General features: G+C 44.7%; 3 protein-coding genes and 2 non-coding genes across 6 annotated transcripts; 2 read left to right on the top strand and 3 right to left on the bottom strand.

The window, feature by feature from the left end:
* The first annotated feature begins 69 nt into the window (after nt 1-69).
* Nucleotides 70-2,660, top strand: LOC120949307 (uncharacterized). Its single transcript, XM_040366528.2, has 4 exons — nt 70-174; nt 287-390; nt 622-953; nt 1,039-2,660. The coding sequence occupies exons 3-4, from the start codon at nt 639-641 to the stop codon at nt 1,375-1,377; spliced, it is 654 nt and encodes a 217-aa protein (XP_040222462.2). The 5' UTR covers nt 70-174; nt 287-390; nt 622-638; the 3' UTR covers nt 1,378-2,660.
* Nucleotides 2,661-2,863: 203 nt separating this feature from the next.
* LOC120948047 (sorting nexin-12) lies at nt 2,864-8,679 on the top strand. Its single transcript, XM_049605763.1, has 3 exons — nt 2,864-4,241; nt 5,785-5,880; nt 6,221-8,679. The coding sequence occupies exons 1-3, from the start codon at nt 4,065-4,067 to the stop codon at nt 6,449-6,451; spliced, it is 504 nt and encodes a 167-aa protein (XP_049461720.1). The 5' UTR covers nt 2,864-4,064; the 3' UTR covers nt 6,452-8,679.
* Nucleotides 8,680-8,862: 183 nt separating this feature from the next.
* On the bottom strand, nt 8,863-17,079 carry LOC120948039 (condensin complex subunit 1). Of its 2 annotated transcripts, none has more exons than XM_040364008.2 (7): nt 16,854-17,079; nt 16,284-16,734; nt 15,464-16,187; nt 14,990-15,388; nt 12,687-14,912; nt 11,431-11,839; nt 8,863-9,282 (listed from the first exon to the last, which is right to left on the bottom strand). In XM_040364008.2, the coding sequence occupies exons 1-7, from the start codon at nt 16,966-16,968 to the stop codon at nt 9,224-9,226; spliced, it is 4,383 nt and encodes a 1,460-aa protein (XP_040219942.2). In that variant the 5' UTR covers nt 16,969-17,079; the 3' UTR covers nt 8,863-9,223. The 2 variants fall into 2 exon arrangements, with proteins under 2 accessions (XP_040219942.2, XP_049461649.1); XM_049605692.1 differs by lacking the exon at nt 8,863-9,282 and adding an exon at nt 9,589-10,253 and having other exon boundaries at nt 16,854-17,078.
* Nucleotides 11,959-12,040, bottom strand: Trnal-aag (transfer RNA leucine (anticodon AAG)). The gene has a single exon. It is a non-coding gene; the product is annotated as a tRNA-Leu (tRNA).
* On the bottom strand, nt 12,471-12,552 carry Trnal-aag (transfer RNA leucine (anticodon AAG)). The gene has a single exon. It is a non-coding gene; the product is annotated as a tRNA-Leu (tRNA).
* Nucleotides 17,080-17,089: the final 10 nt, after the last annotated feature.

The following is a 17,089-nucleotide window of genomic DNA, read 5'->3' as shown; positions in this document are numbered from 1 at the left end:
TCTACGAGGCAGATAGTGTAAAAAATAATCAATTATTATTTAACAGTCTTAACTTTTTTACTCATTTCATTCTCAGCTTTTAGTAGAAATTAAACTATAAAACGTATCGGAGCACTTGCAACCATACAAATGGGAATTTGAACTGCCAAAGCAAAGACAATCAGTTTGTAAAGGGTGAGTGTGTACATTGAATAGAATTTTAGCATTTTTACAAAATTAAGAAACCCTTGAAGATTCCATTTGATTCGCCACTAACTTAAAACTGCTGTTGTTAATCTCTTTACAGAAGTATGCGGCAGGAACTAATTGGAATCGCTGTTACAAGCCCAGACATGCTGTCATCGTTCCAGAAGATCTGAAGACCGAAGACACCCGTCAACTAACCCAAAGGTTTTTAATCTAAATGGTGCAACGTAATAATAAAAACGTATTCATAAAACTAGAGCTAGTAATATGTATATATATGCACAACCGTAGTGTGTAATGTAATAATTTAAGACATTCCGAATAATCATACACAGATACTAACAGAGCTACAGAGCTGTAGTTATAATTTAGACAAAAGCCTATAACAAAGCAACATTTCAGCTAATACGGTTATTTTTTCTGATTTTGTTCCAGTGCCACTATTCAATCTGATGGAACCGGCCATAAAAATCGAAGAAGACAGTACCGACTTTGGGGAGTTTGCTTTCCTATCCGAACAGCACTTGATGGAGGACATCACCGACACTATAAAGAAGGGCAGCAGCAACACATCGAAACGGCTCCATTCTCGCAAACGAAAGTTGGACATCGCGGAGCTGTTTCAACTTTCGTCCGGAAACACCGCCACGACGGGAAGCGCCAGTCAGCGAAATCTCTTGGAGAAACCATTCCCAATCAACACGATAAACGAGTTGAACGAGTTCGACTCGCTTCTGCTGGGCAATCCTTCCTTCACGGAGAAATGCGTAAGCGCTTCGTCTGCCAAAGGCGAATCAAGCAACAAGTGTAGCAGGTTGTAGCAATAGATAAATGTTTTCCATTTCTTTGCAGGCACAGATGCTACACTCGGTCATACGGGACGAGGGCAATTCGCTTGACAATGCCACATGCCATATGCGATTGCTGCTGGAACATGCGATCGACTATGCGGTGATACTGCGTTACAGCTGGTACGGGTTCATGCCACGATCGCCCGCTGCTCGGAGTAGCGGCGAGCAGCATCCCTTTCGTAATCTGCTGGGCGTGATAAGCTTGCTGCACCGGGCACGGCAGTTGCGCTTTGCGACGTGCAGCAGGGAGGAAATAAACGAGGGTATTGAGAAGTTTCTCAAGCGTAAGCTACGGTGCCATGCGCTGTATGTGAAAAAGCAGCAGCTAGTGAAACAGTAAGGCTAAAAATATGACGAATAGGGAATGATGGGGCAGTGGGGGAGCTATTGAACTCTTCCTCCAGCATTCTCTCCGTTTAGGTGCCAAAGTGTAGAATAAAAACGGTAGTGCATGGATTGATTAATTAGGGTGGGATTAGCAAAGGAAACGAACAACCAATCATTAAGAATCTCGCACAAAAGAAAATTCATTATTTTCACTCACTCTAGTCATCGTACCCCTGCGTGAACGTGGGAGCGCAATACACGGCTGCCACCAGTATACTAGTACTAGTCCACTATATATATTGATTGTGATTTATTACATACTTAAAACAAAACTGAAAAAAGCAGCCGGTGGGTGGTTTGGGGGATCGACAGAAATTCCGATGATGTTGATAATGGCACTTCTGTCTCACCGCTTCTATACATAATTTCTATAGATTCTGATCGGTGTGAGATATGCAATGGGAACGAATGTAAACCACCCCGGCAGTAGATTCTAAGAAACCAAAATAACATGTGATGACAATTATCTGGATATATTTCGAAACTCGCACAAAAATACGCGTTAAATACAGAAACGAAGATAAAAACCATATTATTTATCAAAAAATAAGCATAGTGTCTTTTTAAGTTCATATTTGAACCAGTTTTGATGAACCTTATTTATGTATATTATAATTTGAACATTATTTCATGGAATAATTCTCTATAACTATTAACCTTTACTCTATTCTTTCTTTGGACGTGTGCATTTCCCTTCGTTGTTCCACACAGCCGATTCGGACGATGAGCATAAATTTCAAAGCCGTGACAATCAGCAGCCACGGTTTGTGACCACCAAAAAGGGCAAAGAGTTGCTCATCTTCCGAGGATACGTTTACCGTGTGAACCGACACCGTGGTCGCCTGCGATACTGGGAATGTGCCAGCCGCCGTACGAAAATACGCTGCTCATCCAAATGCACGACAGAGTTTAACACGCTGCGCAGCATCAGTGGCGGCAAGCACAACCATCCGTGCGCAAACTTAGAACACGAAGAATTGGAAGGGAAGTCGAACATCAAGGTGCTGGAAGAGGAGATGTACTTATGATCGGTTTGTATGTGTGTATAACATCGATTAGTGTGATATGGTCCCACTCTGTCGCTAATCTTATTAGAAACCGTTGAATTGGGTGTGATCTGTTCATGCTAGAACTGATGTTGGTTTTTTGTGAATAAAATCATTTAAAAAACAAAACCATTTATAAAAAGTTTACACATATGAACCAATGGGGGGTGTACGGGTTATGAAACAAAAAGAATCCATTCAATTGTAAATCACAAATGAAAAGCAGCAGATAGAATGAAATGAAGTAAAAAATGAAAAGGATAACACTGCACTATCGCTTCTCAGTCTGCAACGCTCCTCAGCCTTCCAGTACTCAACCCTTCGTAATGAACGAAATGACAGCGGCCGCTATAAGAAGAACATCAACGCCCTCACGCGAGAAAGAGACGGCATTAATAATCAAAGAAATTGCAGGGAGCGAAGGAATCATTAACGCAAAGAATCTTTTGTCCCGTTAACTTTCAACCGTACGTCCGACCGTGGTTTGATTACACGTTAGAAAAAGCGCTGTTTCACTTTTGGCAATTGGTGTCACAATTGTGCAAAACGACTATCTGCCCGACGCAAGATCAAGAGGAATTGATCGATCGAAGGTCTGTGTTAGCTTAGCTTGAGCTTCGGCAGTTGTGAAGCACAGCTTGCTTCTCCGGTGTGTAGAAAAATCTAGACGGTGTTCGGGTGTCTAGCGGATTGGGGATTGAGTTTACCTTCGGCATTTTGTGACACCACGAGCATAGGGCACATACACAACTAATAATTAAATTAGTTCCTCAGCCAGGCAAAACAGAAGCATCGGCACGGAAGGGTGCCACCAACAGCTCCGCCGCAACACCACCACCATCAGAAGCAGCAATCCTACGGGCGCACTCAGTTATGTGAGCTAAAAGTGTGTGTAGTTGTTGTTTTTTTTTTGGTACATTTCCCCTTGCCGGACGACCACTTTAGTGTGACAGTTGAGCAGCATCGCGCGGGTGTGTGCGTGTACTAAAGTGGAGTGTTATTTTTCATCTCCTGTGCATACATACATACATTCTCCGGATCGCGGTGTGTGTGTGGCGTAGTTTCCGTGCGGCGCGTGCATATACACACAGCAAGGGAAGTGAAAATTTTTCCCTTGATAATTTCGTTTCCTTCGTCGCCCCCAGTATGATAAGCGGTTCATAGAGCAGCAGCGGCGGTTTCCGAGATAGAATCGCATCAGAGTAGACCCGAGGTCAGTTTGGAGCTAGCGCAAATACGCCACCGTGTGCCCAGTAGGGAGGAATTTATCTCTCTGTTCGAGCCGCCCTCCTAGTTCGTGCCATCCGTACGGCACAAAGTGAAGCAAACAGAAAACTGGTGGATCCGCGCTCTGACGCAAAAGAGAAATTTTGCTAGCACCGTCGCGCCTCACGGTTACTAGGCTGTTGCTGTGACCGACGAAGCCGAGCTGCCCAGTTGCACCTGCACTATCATCGGTTGTGTGCAACGTCGTCGTGGAGGTTGGGGAACGTTTACATCTTCGGCCCTCACTTGAGAGAAAACGCGGCTGCCGCTGCTGCTGCTGGCTGCATTCGAGACAACAACATCCGAGATCATACAGCGCACCACCACCATGATGGCGGAATCGGATAACACAGCGGACGCGACCCGACGGCTGAATGTGAAAAAACAGACACTCGACGATGCGTATGCAATCCCGGCCAACTTCCTCGAAATTGACGTCGTAAACCCGATGACAACGATTGCCGCCGGCAAGAAGCGCTACACCGACTACGAAGTGCGGATGCGGGTAAGAAACCATTTAGCCATATCGGAACAGTAGCAGCTAGCCACAGGGGATGCAGGAGTGCATGCTCTTTCAATTGACCCGTATCATAACGCGAACGTATTTCAATCATTCCAAACGAACAAGTGTATTGCCCCGTTAAAGCCCGTCACTGTTCGTCCGGCGAGGTTTGTTTACATTTTGAACTCCCAATATGCTCACCGCGGTTATTACCCCCAAAACGGAACAGTGGGCCATAGGCCAGGGGCGCTCTTACAACAGAGGTTCTAGAAACGCTTGGCGTACCATTTGGCTTCATATGCAAACGGGAAATGCATTTATCTCGACAACAACGAAACGGACGTGCCTAGTGAAAGTGAATCGATACCTAATTGACTTTGCCCCTGGTCCCCGTTATACACTACGACACGTCCACGCCTATCTAAGGGCGTCTAAGCTAACGAGTTTTGTTTCAATTGAGATAGAAGACGGATGGATGGTGTTTTACACTGTGTGGCGGCGGTCGCGTTCGTATCGCTACTCTCCGCGTCACAGTTATGATTCATCATGCCTTCGGTCATGCCTCTATTGTGACGGATGTGGTGTGTGAGCCGTTTTTCAATGAGATGACTGTTGCAAAGAGAAGATGCGTTACTACCTTTTTTGTACGTTATTGGCGATTTCTTTGTCGACCTTGTTGTGGTTTCGTTTACTGCGGAAACCACGTGTTGCACATGAACGGTTTGTTGGCTATTTCTTTAGCCGCCTTCCATTAGCACAAAGCTTTCGATCCGCGATGAGAATTTTTACTAGGAGATGCATGACTTTTTGGCCATTTGACGTAGTACCCTGTGGTAACTGTGATCTACAGCGCCATTTCCACCCGCACCGAGTTCTATACGACAGAGTAAGAAAATCTAACTAGAAATGCGAGAAAATGTATTCTCAAAAATTGGTTTTGATTTTTCTCCTACAACACAATGCAATTTGTGTCAAATACACATTAAAAAGACCATCTAAATGTGCAGCCTAGCATGAAGTGGTTCAATGCTGAGGTCTTTTGTATCTGCTTGTTTTGTCATTTGTAATCTAAAAGTAGGCGTTGAAATTAGCGGCTCCGATGGAGTTCCACATCATATGAACGCTTATGCAAGTGTTGTAACAACCACGTTACGATGGCACAACAACAGCAAGCAGCTTGTAAATGTTCTACTGTTCTTCTGTGACTTTTTTCCTGCCTGAAAATGTGTCATTTGCTTTATTTGCGTAATGGATTTCATCCTTTTCCGTCTTTACTGCTTCGAATATTCGCAATATTGGTGGCGTGACTGTGGGGCAGTAGTAAGGGTGCTTTCGCTATTTAATTATCGTTCGTTACATCGCGAAGCGAAAACATCTGATATTTATCCAATTAAAATAAACTCCCTAACGGCGTTGCAGTATAGTATAGGTTATAAAGTTGTTAGTAAAAATAAAGTCAACTATGGCGCTGCATAATTACGATTGATTCGATCGATATTATTTACTTATTTACCTTCCAATTCGATATTTATTTTCTCTTCTACAGACCAACCTGCCCGTCTTTAAAGTGAAAGAATCCAGCGTCCGTCGCCGGTACAGTGATTTCGAATGGCTCAGGAACGAACTGGAGCGCGACAGCAAGGTATGTTTGTTTTTATCTTCCTGTGTGTTTTGTGTGCATCATCATCAACACGACCGACTCAACGCTAGATTTGCCTGAATGCGTACACTATTTGAATTATTGGCTTCTTTAAGATATCATTGAAAAGGAACGGTGGGATAGAAAATGCTCTCACAGTGCATCGGAAACTTTAAAGCTCTTTGTATGACATTTTCATCATTTCTTGTACAAATTGTACAAAAGAATAGCAAAGAATGTATTTCTTTCACTTGGTCACATTTCCAGCACTGCTTCCCCCCCCCCCCCCCCCCCCACTCCAAAAGTCATCTATAACTGTGCATTTTGCTCTTCTTCTTTTTAGATTGTTGTCCCACCGCTACCGGGCAAGGCCTGGAAAAGGCAGATGCCTTTCCGCGGCGATGATGGCATATTTGACGAAAACTTCATCGAGGAGCGACGAAAAGGGCTGGAACAGTTTATCAACAAAATTGCAGGCCATCCGCTTGCGCAAAACGAGCGATGTTTGCACATGTTCCTGCAAGAGGCGGCCATCGACAAAAACTATGTGCCCGGCAAGATTCGCAACACGTAAAACGGATTGCAAACCGAAACGACGCGAATTGGTAGTACGGTAGGGAGGGGGGGGGGGGGGGGGGGCATGGGTAGCTCATGGGACGAGATGGAATGAATGCTACTACTAAAATTCGATACATTGTGCTCTGTGTCACAATGTTTTCCCCCTGTTCGCGCGCGTACATGCTGATGTTGATGATGACGTAGAGAAGGAGCCGCCCATCAGGGAGAGACGGTGCGCATAGTTTAGCAAAGTGTAGCAATTGATAGACGGAATGATAAGGGTGTGAGATCCAGTTTTCAAAACGAACCCGGTACAACAAATCAAATGAAGAGGGAGTAGTAGAATGCCCCGTTTGGGCTGCCTATATGATGAACACTTTTTTTTCCTAGGCAAACACAACAAAAAGAAGAGAGTGATGGTGGTGTTAGGTTTGCTTTCGCGGCAGTAGTAACCGAGTTGTGTTGTGTACGATATGTTTTTGTACGGAAAAGGGCTAGAGGAAACATTGAAAATAAGTTCCCTTCAGTGAAGCAACAAGTGCAGAGTAAGTACGAAGTTGGGTCCGTTCATTCCGTGACACCGACGATACAATCGAACAATTCCTCAAATCGCCTCCTGTTTTTTGCTCTCCTTTGTATGTTGTTGCTAAAACTGGCGCTTTTTTGTGTGTTACGGATGTTTTGAATGTTCCGGATTTGAAAGCGATCAATTAGTTTTCTCATTTTGCTTCGATCGTTTCCGCCAAGAACAGAACAACCTCCCGACTAACTGAAATGTGTGTGAAATTGAACCAATAGACTATTATACATAACAAGAAGAAAACATTATACTGAGAGTGTAAAAGTGATGCAACTGATAGTAAATTAAATTGCTTCCCCTTGTCTGCTTACAGAACAATACACATCCTCTGTAAAATTGAAGTAAGGCAAAAAATTGAAGTTTGAGCCGCTAGAAGATAGATAGGAATGAAATTGCATCCCCTGGCATTGTGTAATGCACGTTTAATGCAATGGAACCTAGTTAGTGGTTTTGTTCGTCTTCGTTCATCTTCCCCTTGAAGCATGAAGTATGGATGATCGTTTATCTCATAAGGAAACCCCACTCGGTTGGAATGGAAAAAAATCAAAAACGAACCACGCAACGGCCATGATTTTGGACGGGGTACATATGTGTGTAGTAAAGAAAATAGATAAAAAGGCGTCTAACCAAAAAAAAAAACACGATTGATTAGTAGAAAGAGCTGCTATCTTTCTAATCAGACAAGAAAATGCGATGCAAATTTGTTGCGCTCTCTAGTATGACCCACGGATGGAGCGTACACGTTTCTGCCACGTGGTCTGTATTTTTACTACATCGAAAAATACGATACAACGTGCACAGTATGGAAAATGTGTGTTTATGTGTGTGCTTCATGTTGCTGCACTAAACTCAGTGTAGTTTGTCAGCTATCTCGTCTACACACGCAGTGTGATCGACTGCTCATTTTGCATTTCCGTAGTTGGGATGTACAAAATTGTCCTACGCTCGACTAGAGGACACGATAACGAATCGATCACTTTTTGACGAACGCCTGTTCGTCGACCCGGCGGCAGGCAATCTCTGTGGATGAATATTGCAATAATTGAAATTTAAGTGTGCATGCATGATGATGTCGGCGTGTCGGTTTCGGAACCATCCTTATCGCTCATTTCGGCTCAAAATGGCGAACCAGTCATATCACACTCTCCTACCACCGTTGTGTGTATGGAGGTGTGGTGGTGGTGTGGCGGGCATGTACGACGGTACGATTGTGCGCGCGCGTAAGAATAGTGATACAGAAAATACCGTACGTACCGAGGAAACACATGGCTAGCAAGAGCAGCGAAGTGCGCAAGTGTAGATAAATTAAAATTCAAAAGTTCGAACGTTACAAGGAAAACATTCAAATGCAAACAGAGAGGAGAGAGAGAGAGAGAGAGCGAGAAAAAAAAGTGAACCATTAACTCAAACCCACAAAACACAATAATAAGGCCCCAACTGAAACTCTGCTCTCCGTACTGCTCACACAAGAAGCACATGAGGACAAGGATATCTATAGGACAAAGGAAGGCTGTAGTGTAATGAGCGCACGTGGGTGTGTATGCGTGTGTGTATGTACGCGCGTCTGTGAAGCGAGATACGAGTGAAAAGTATTTGAGGGTGTAAAAATATTGAAGCAAATAATAAAACAAAATCAATCATTTGATTATTATTATTATTATTAATCCAATTTGTTACCAGTTAGATGAGAAAGCCGAATTGTATGACCTGTGAATTCCTGCGTGATAAAAGCTGAACCGGAACTGTAAGGCAGCCAGCAGTAGCTTTCAAAACCCCGCCAAGAAGATCGAATGCTACTGAAATGCTTTCATGCTCGTCGTCCTATCATCTAGCGTTCTTTCTATGTCTGCATGAGTCAGGTAAGTGTTGTTTTTTTTATTATTTTTGTAAAATCATTAAATTTAACAGCTATTCGTTAAATTAACATTAAAACTATATTTTAGGGTAATAAATTACTATCAACATTGAACAAAACATACACACACCCACCCACCAAACGGCCGCGGTTGAACTGGTGGAAGAGGAGGAACACACACACACACACACTAACATGCAAGGTCCCCGCCAAGGCGATGTTCGAAGAGGCAGGATTACTTGGACCGGGAAAAGGTTGGGGTTCTATGTAGAAAGGGACATTGCCGCTTGTGTGACATGTTGATTAGGAGGATATGTGCCCGGCGACGCGACACAGGATCATTGGGGGCGATGCTACCGTTTCGTTTTCCCACGTTTCGGGGGCAGCTCTTCCTTCTCCTCCTCTTCGTCATCTAGAAGTAAGAAAAGTCATGAGCAAAGAAAGAAAAACGGTATCACAAAGCAGACAGTAGAGCTTTTAATGGATCAAAAATTGAAAGGATGGGGGTTGGTGTGTATGTGTGGATGGAGAGTAATATGTGCTAATTAGATAGCAAGCTTATTGCGAGGTTGTACACACAAGAGTAAATATGGGTAGTAAGCAGGAAAGGTCAACATAATAATAATGCCCCAAACTAATGTTTGTTTAGTGTAGGGAGATACTTCTGCACCACTTGTCACAAAAGCATGATGATGTTTCGTTAAAAAACGTAAAACGCTTTCTGCATTATTTTTATATATTTAAAATCAAAATAGAATTACAACACTTACACACACACAAAACCGCCCTATGAGGAATTGCTATCCTTACGAATCCTACTACCTTTATTCCTGCAATCAATGGCAAACTACTTTTGCTAAGGGGAATTATCTGTTACACGCTATACGTGCTATGCGTACTAAGCACACCGGAAACGATGTCTGGTTTGTTGCGAAGTAATTCATACTGCTGCAATATATGTTTTACTATGGCTGCCCAAATTTGCTATAATTTTAAAAAACGAACATATTCTACATCTTTTGCTATACTCTGTACACAATCAATGTTTAACCACTTTATATAGAAGAAACACGTGCCAAGCGCGCGCGGGCGGGGATGCAATGCTGGTCGAGAAAGCTGCTTCTACCGCGCCGTTTTAATCGGTGAAAACATGTGCCTCGGCTAGGAATTTGACTTTGGGATGGGATGAGTAGTGGCAGAAAAGTAGATTGATTTTAGAGGATGTGTTTTCACACACACAAACACTCTCTCTCTCTCTCTCTCTCTCTACCACTCTCTGTCTCATACACTTTCTCTCGCACCCTCTATAATTTGCTCATTCTTCCCCCCTATGTTTGGCGGCGAATGTTCTTTTCTTTTTGCGTCTAGTGTCGGGCTCAATGTCTAGAACGAAAATTGAGAGAAAGGGATACATTTTAGTCCAGCAACAAGTACAGCATAAAAACAAAACAATAAACGAAATGTATGTGTCTTGTTGGTTGCGGTTGCGTTTGCCATAACATTACGGACATTTAATACCCCACCCGCACATAAATCGACAGAGAACATTAGCCATTAAACAGAACAAAAACAACAGAGGAAACAAACAAAATGGGGGGAAAACAATAGGGCAGCGCAACATTATTATGCTTACTCTTTTTCAATCTTAAGCCTGCAATGTTGGTTCATTTTTCTGATATTGTATAGGATAGTGGTTAACACACAAAATACTCTTGCATGCGCTGTAAGGTAATGAATTTTCAAAACACACGTTATATTTTCGCAAAGCTATCATTTTATTAGCACGTGCTGTCCGTCCGTCCGCACCACGTGTTGGATTAGTTTGACTTTTATTAGTTTCCAAATCTAATGGAACCTGCAGAACAGAAGGCCTTGCCTGTGGTGTAATGTTCGGGAGATGGTTAACCAAGTGATTTCAAAATGTACAATAATACACAAGCAATTATGATAAAAGAGAACCAATGTTTCCATCAACACGTGGGTTCTCTCTCTTTACCCAGTTTTTAGTATTGAGCCAAAGCTGCTTTATATTATTGCCGTCCATGGTACGCGAAAAAAAACACACACACACACATTACAAAATGCAGTAGATATTTGATTGAAAACAGAAAGTAAAAAAAAAAATAAGAAAAGCATTTATACTGTCGCGGACAATTTAATTAAATAATAATTCCACAACACACACACACACGCACATAAAGTATAAATGCAAATGATCGTACAAACACATCATCATCCACCCGGTATTACAACACCCCGCCATAAGCGCGATAATTAATATTTTCGTGCTCTCTTCGACGATTAATCTTCAAACGAACGATCTCCAGTATTATGTCATGAGTTCTTCCTTTTGTTAAATGTGATTTTTGTGCGCTCTTCAATGTTGTGTACAGCATGTGGATGTGCGCCAGCGTTTGTGGGTATTTGGGTGTGTAAATGTGGCGAGATAAGAGAAGCAGTGTATATAATCTCTAGTTTACTTATTGGAGGAGAAAGGGATCGACTATAAAGCTAAACTACACCGACAAACCGACGGTATGACGAGACGTTCGACCTTTACCTGAATTGTCACTTTCGATGACTTTGGTAATCTTCATATTTTGGCGTGCTCTGGCTATAGCTCGCGAACTCGATGCGGGGGGCAGATTTTCTTCCTCGCTGTCGCTGTCCTCCTCGTCGGACGAGTCTTGTACCGCTTTGCCGCGGCGTCCCGCTGGTTTACTGTTGCCGGGTTTCTTGGAAGTTTTATTTCCTCGGCCGGCCACTGATGGTTTAGTTCCTCGCTCGACAATCTTTGCTCGCCCTCTCCTTGCTGCTGCGTTGGATGTTTTATCCGAGGTGGATGCAATTTCACTGTTCGCTTCATCTGAGGAACCTCCCGCAGCGTTATTACTGCCTGCAGCATCCCTAGTTTCATCGCGTACCTCCAGACATTCCTTTAGTCGCGTTTCAAATTCGCCAACTGCGTTCTGTAATGGTTATATGAATAAAAGAGAAGTAGTTAAAAAGTTAGCATAAATTGATTCTTTTGGAATATTGTTGTTTTGTCATTATGAGAAAATGACAACGCGGGAAAAAAGTTCCCTCTTGGCAGCGGTGGGATTCGAACCCACGCCTCCGAGGAGACTGGTGCCTTAAACCAGCGCCTTAGACCGCTCGGCCACGCTACCTGCTTGACAAAGCGCCGCTCAATGCCCTACAGTTTCTTTAGCTCACTTCATACGAAGCTCAGGGTTGTAGCCCGTTAAATTTACGGCTAGGCTAGTGTCGTACTTAGTGCAGAACGAATTGTAAGATAGCTGGTTGGCATATTTCAAGCACCTCCACTACATTCGTGTCTTATACTTCATACAACAAATTAATAATTAATAACTATTTAAAATAAAATTATTTTGAGGAAAATCCAATTTTCTATAAACCATCGCGTAATAAAAAGTAACATTATAGCAGAAAATGCTATACAAGTATATGTTTGATAAATTATGGTTATTGATCTTTTTAGAATTGATATTTTATTCTATTCATTTGAATAGAACATAGATAATCGAATTGAAAAAAAATGTTCAGACTCAAGCACCACAAAAAAACATCACATCTGTGTGGCAGCGGTGGGATTCGAACCCACGCCTCCGAGGAGACTGGTGCCTTAAACCAGCGCCTTAGACCGCTCGGCCACGCTACCTTCTTACCCTCTCCACTCCTAATTCACTATATAACCCAATTCAGCTACTTTTCGTGTTCTATTTGTGAATAACTCTCAAGATCGCGAAAATGACAACAACCAACTATGCAAATGAATATAATATATCTACATACCTTCAGTTCCACCTTCGCCAGCTTGTTCGTATTGCTGATAATCGTTCGGAATGACTGGTAAATCTCCTCGTGCTGCACCTTATCCTTAAAGCAACCAATGTTTTCGCTCAGCTTCTTGATCGTCTTCTCGTTGTACGACAGCAGCGACAGGCAAAAGGCAATGTCTCGCCACTGCCGCACCTCCTTCGTTACCCGAAACCGGAGACACAGCTTCTCCACTAAACTCTCGATCTGTTTGTCCTTGTTGATCAGCCCGATGATGTATCGCATGATAATGTGGTACTTTTCCTCCTCAAGGTCCAGATTCGGGTCACTCAGGCGTGAAATGATGTCCGGCAGCACGTTGTACAAAATGTTCGATTTGTTCGCAATCTCCTTGAAGAACTGCTCCGTGATGGTGCGAATGTCCTTTACCGGATCGACGATGCAGAGCGCCAGGTCCGAAATCTGCCCCTTGACGCGTATCATCTCGTGCAGGATCAGATGAGACAACATCTTCACCGCCGTCATACGCAGCTCCACGTCCTGCTCATACAGCGTCGAGTACATGTGCTTTGTCCACGGTTCAATCACGTTTGGAAAGCGGAAGGTAAAGTCCGACAGACCGATCATGATGTTGCATTTAATGTTGGTGTTTTTCGTGTGCTTGAAAATGTTCATCAGAAATGGCATGTTGTCTTCACAGAATTTGGACGATACGGCCATCAGACGGATCAGCGTCAGAACGGCCGCTTTTTGTAGCATTTCGTCCCGATAGCGGTTCGGGAACTTGCACACCTCCAGCACCGTAGGAATTAAACGGTTCAGCAGATTGTCCCTACCGTAGAGCAGTTCCTGCTCGCAAATGTAGTTAATCTCTTCCGCGACCGCATCCTCTGCCGTGGCACCGCTCAACAGTTCCTCTTCCGGCTCGGCCTGCTCCGGACCATTGCCTCCTGCTGCTCCGGTTGAACCGGACAGACGCTTCAGCGCATTGCTGGCCGATACGTTCATGGAGGTAGAGAGCGTTTTTCTCATCTGTGATGCCGTTCCGGGACGAACCGGCGTCGCCATCACACTCTTGTTGCCCGCCAAGGCGGCATTTTTCTTCTTCTGATTTTTTAACTCTTCCTTCAACTCCTGCCGATATTTCATGTTGCTGTACACGTCAATATCTAAATAGATCATCTCGCGCATTGCAACGTACCCGATGGTGAAGACAAATCGGGCAGCCAAAAAGTGAGGAATGTCTAGAATCAGCTGCTCTGGCTGTGTCATGTTCTGCGACCCACGGCTGTTCTGTTCTTGCGTGGATCCCGATATTTGACTCATCTGGGACATGCGTATCTCTTCGGAGCTGGCGTCTGCTGTGCTCGATTCTGCGAGCTTCTGCAGCCGCTCGTACAATGCTACCACGATCGATTGCGAGAGCAGGTCTGGTGTTTTGACCATTTTGTAGATAAAATCAAACACCTTGGTACCGATATCGTCAAAGTTATCCACACGCGAGCAGAAGAACAGCTTTGTGTACAGATCGATTACGTGCTGCACGGTGGAGGACGTATGATCGAAGCGTTTGTAATATTTCGAGCTGTTTGTTGCCGGCGGAATGGAGTTGATAAGCAAGTCTAACGTGGCGACAAAAATTCGAGGATCTTTGCGTCCCCGCTCCTCGAATCCGATCGTTTCCAGCAGGCGCTGGTTAGCCGTTACAACCGACGGTTTCGCCGCCGATACCATCACCAGCAGCTGAAGCGCTTGACGCGATTCCTCCGGCGACACATTCTCCAGCTTCAGGGTAAAGATTTCGAACAGAACCTGCACCATCTGCGCATCGATGTCCCCGTTTTCGACCCACTCCTGTACGAGCACCTCCATTGCCGTGTACTGGCCACGGGTCAGATTCGTAAGGAATTGGCTCAGATTGCGTACCACTTTAACCGTGTGTGCCCGGCCCTGCAAATTCGTCTCGAACAGCACCCGTTTGTAGGCGGCAGTTACATTCTCGCGCTTCTCCTTGTCGGTAGACCACACGAGATAAAGCATCTGCTGCATGCCCTGTTCCGTGCCCTTGATACCGAAAAGATACGCCGAGGTAAAGAAGTCGATTGCGCCATGAACGTCCGATTGAGACTTTGACATGAGCATCTCCAGCAACTTCGGAACGGCATTCGATATTAGTTCTGAGAAGCGGATAGAATCGTGCAGGAAGTTGACCGAATTTTCCACCTTCTGGAACTCGGCATTCTGTAAGCGTAACAGATAGTGGAAAATTAGTACACTTAGAAAGTGTGAATCGTTTCCAATAGACTTTAAATCATTACCAGTGTCACATTCGTATGACCATGAATGAAGTAGCTTTTAAGCAGTGTGATGTAGTACATGCACTGATGCTCGAACGTCATCTCTTTTCGCTGTTCACTGTTACCAAGTGCATAATCGGCCCGCTGTACCAAACGTACCAGTTCTTGGTATTTTTCCTCCTTTAGCAACGAGATGATACTCTCGGAAAGCAATTTTACATCGGCTTCCGTTGCTGTTTCCAGATCTTCCGGCTCCTTGCCAAACAGCTCCGTTAGTGTTGGGTACATCTGCACCACGATCTCTTCCCATTCCTCTTCGACCGCTTTCATTTTAGTATCTTGCTCCACCAGCTGAGTGCGAAGATCCTGTAGCTTTTTATCTTCCTCCTCGTATTGGGCCCTCAGCTCAGCCAGAGACAGCTGTAAATAATTTATTTGAAAGTAGGAATATTAAAATTGTCACAGTGCGTCGTCGGCCTTCCGTTGATTCCGTACCTTTGCCGAAAATGGATTGTGTTCTAGGAAAGCTTTGATCAGCGCTATGGCTTGCTTGCGTACAAGAAGCGCTTTATCCTCCAGCCGCTCGACGGCCACGTGCAGCACCTTGTGTATCCATGCCAACGGGACAGAATTGTGCTCCTTGAGATTCAACCATATCTGCAGTACCTTCGACCGCACATGGGCCGATATATCCATCATGTGGTTGAGCAGATCCTCCAAAAACTCATCGCGCGTCTCCTTCAGCTCATCCGACAGCTCTTCCGACGTGAGCTCACTGACGATCGCTTCGCCCATTATCTGGAGCACGCAGTTGCGTAGTGTGTACGATTCCAGATTCAGCAGCTCCTCGCTCAGCGTCGAGAGATGCGGTATCATCAGCTTCGGCGCAAGCGTACCAAGCTCGACCAGAAAAAGGCTGAAAAAGCGTGCCGTCTGCTGATCGGCCGAGTCGACGCTTAGCCGTTCGATGATTTCCTTGATAATGACGGGATAGATTGTCTGTATACCGAATTCCTCGTAGAGCAGCAATACTCCAGCCGCTACGGAAGGGATTGCCGCTTCGATGTGTTCGAGAATCTGCAGAATGCGCACGGGAAAGGCAAGCGAATGATTGTAGCGCTTGATCGCGGTTCCCAGAATCTGAAACACACTGTCCGCGGTGCTGCGATTCCGCACGTACGATTGCTCCAGCGTCCGGTAGCAGATATCACAAATAACACTGACGGGGAAAGAAGAAGAGAAACAGCACGCGCATAAAAAAAAAAAAAAACATTCTTTTCCATAACGATCATCTGGAGCACTGTTCACTACTCACTCTACAAACGATTCCTCACAGACCGGCGGATCCCACAGCTTCTCCAGCGGAAGCTGCAACAAATTGTACAGCTGGACGACGCACTGGTACCGTTTGTTGTCCCAATCCAACGCCTCCAGCTGCTCGTTGGCCGTCTGCTTTTTGCTCTTCTTTGTTGTCAGCTTCTCGCTGGCGGCATTTACATGCGCATCGATTGCTTTCACCAGGCCGTTCACCAGGAAGGCCAACATTTTGACCGCATTCAGTGCGGACTGCCGATCGGTGGTGTCTATCTCCTTCCGGGACAGCAGGTCCGCCATCGTACTGCCGAGCTTGTCGATAGCACCGTAGAGCTGATCGTAGGCACGCAGCAGATGCGTCCCTGCCAAAGCCTTCTCATTGTCGATGACCGAGTAGAACGTATCGAAATGGTCGAATATAGCGAACGGGTCGCTCGAAATCACTCGCGAAGCTACAATACAAAATATGAATTAATATCACACAAATGCCAATTTTGTTTTCTACGCCATTTATTCTTTTTTTCTGCGCTAGAGCGCCCCGCGCGCGCCTGTCAGAGACACCCTGGCTTACCCTTCAGCGCATCCGGGACTTCGGCGGCGTCAAGTACTCGACCGACGCAGTAATGGTTTTTATCCGATCGCAAAAGCTCCGCTCTTGCTTGAGGTATTATAAATTGCCACTCCATTGCATTGCACAGTACACCGACCAAACCAACACTTTGCGTTACAGTCCAGGCACGACGCTGCAATTCCGCACTCTATTTCACTTGTTTTTTACAGCAAGCAAACAAGCGCTGATCGGGGAAG

This window comes from Anopheles coluzzii, chromosome 2 (genome assembly GCF_943734685.1).
Source record: "Anopheles coluzzii chromosome 2, AcolN3, whole genome shotgun sequence".
Classification (NCBI taxonomy): domain Eukaryota; kingdom Metazoa; phylum Arthropoda; class Insecta; order Diptera; family Culicidae; genus Anopheles; species Anopheles coluzzii.
The sequence above is the reverse complement of the archived record's forward strand: the minus strand, read 5'-3'. Positions and strand labels throughout refer to the sequence as shown.